The sequence below is a fragment of the Otolemur garnettii genome, unplaced genomic scaffold, assembly GCF_000181295.1.
Source record: "Otolemur garnettii isolate 467f Iridium unplaced genomic scaffold, OtoGar3 scaffold00018, whole genome shotgun sequence".
In the NCBI taxonomy this organism is placed as follows: domain Eukaryota; kingdom Metazoa; phylum Chordata; class Mammalia; order Primates; family Galagidae; genus Otolemur; species Otolemur garnettii.
The window spans coordinates 5,988,602-5,989,632 of record NW_003852413.1 but is presented as its reverse complement, the minus strand read 5'-3'; the positions used below and the strand labels follow the sequence as shown (position 1 = coordinate 5,989,632).

The window sequence follows — 1,031 nt, the reverse complement described above, 5'->3', positions numbered from 1 at the left end:
CTTGCTATAAGCTCTGTGATGCCACAGCACTCTACTGAGGGTGATAAAGTAAAACTCTGTCTCTACAAAGAAAAAAAAGAAAAGAAAACACTGACGAGGTGTGACGTGAATACCTGTTGCGTCTGGGTAAAGGCTGGGTAAAAGCTCCTTGTACTCTTATGTAGGTTTGATGTTATTTTAAACTACAGAGCTTAAAATATATACTGGGAAGAAAACTACACATTCAGAAAATTCTATCACTAATTTAATGTTCTGTTGCAAACTGGGAGGAACACACAGTGAGGACTGTCATGGCAGGTCCCATGGCAGTGCTCCTGGGGAATGGGGTCTGAGTGAGGCCATTCCTCAGGGGCCGAGTGATATCATAACATCTTGTAGCTTTCACTAGCTTCAAGTAGGGGCAAGCCCACCTTCCCCTCCTTTGGAGACTGGGTTGGGCACTGGCAGCTCAAGTGGAGAAAAGGCAGACTCCGGGGCCATCGCCACCTTCTGTCTAGGCTGGCAGAACTGGGCAATCCTCCCTCCTCCAGCACCCGCAGAGCCTAGGGTCTTGCACACTGTGGCTTCCCATGCAAGATGTCAGATGGGACTGGGAGAAGGCTAAAGGGGTCTGGTCTTCCCAGTGACCATCCTGCCTCAGAGGCCAAGCCCCCTGTGGCCTGACTGACTGCTTACCTGACTGACTGCTTACCTGACTGACTGTCGGCGGGACTGCCGGCCCTCAGAGGAGACCACAGTGGGCTGATAGGCTCCAAAGATGAAGTCCTCATCACCCCAGACATCTTCATCTATGAATTAAGGGGCCTGTGATCATGACCAGGAGCAGGATAAGCTAAACTCTTTTGCAGCTGCAGAACTCTTTGTCTAAAAAAAGCTGAACCAGCAGCTCAACTATGAGATGAGCAGAGAAGCTGCTTTGGAGGGAGCAACTGCAAGGCCACAGTGAGCTGGGAGGATGCACTAGCTGGGCCCAAGATTCCCTAAGCCCTGTGAGCTGTGCTGTTGCAAGAACAACTCTCAACAGGTGGCTC

The 1,031-nt window shown here is 50.6% G+C and overlaps 1 protein-coding gene across 1 annotated transcript in view; it reads right to left on the bottom strand.

Moving 5' to 3' along the window:
* The window catches only part of LOC105886643 (fas-binding factor 1-like), a 9,059-nt gene that overhangs the window by 1,936 nt on the left and 6,092 nt on the right, over positions 1-1,031 (bottom strand). Inside the window, exon 7 of the mRNA XM_012802841.1 lies at positions 692-788. Within this exon, the coding sequence (XP_012658295.1) occupies positions 692-788 (97 nt within the window). The remainder of the gene's footprint in view (positions 1-691; positions 789-1,031) is intronic.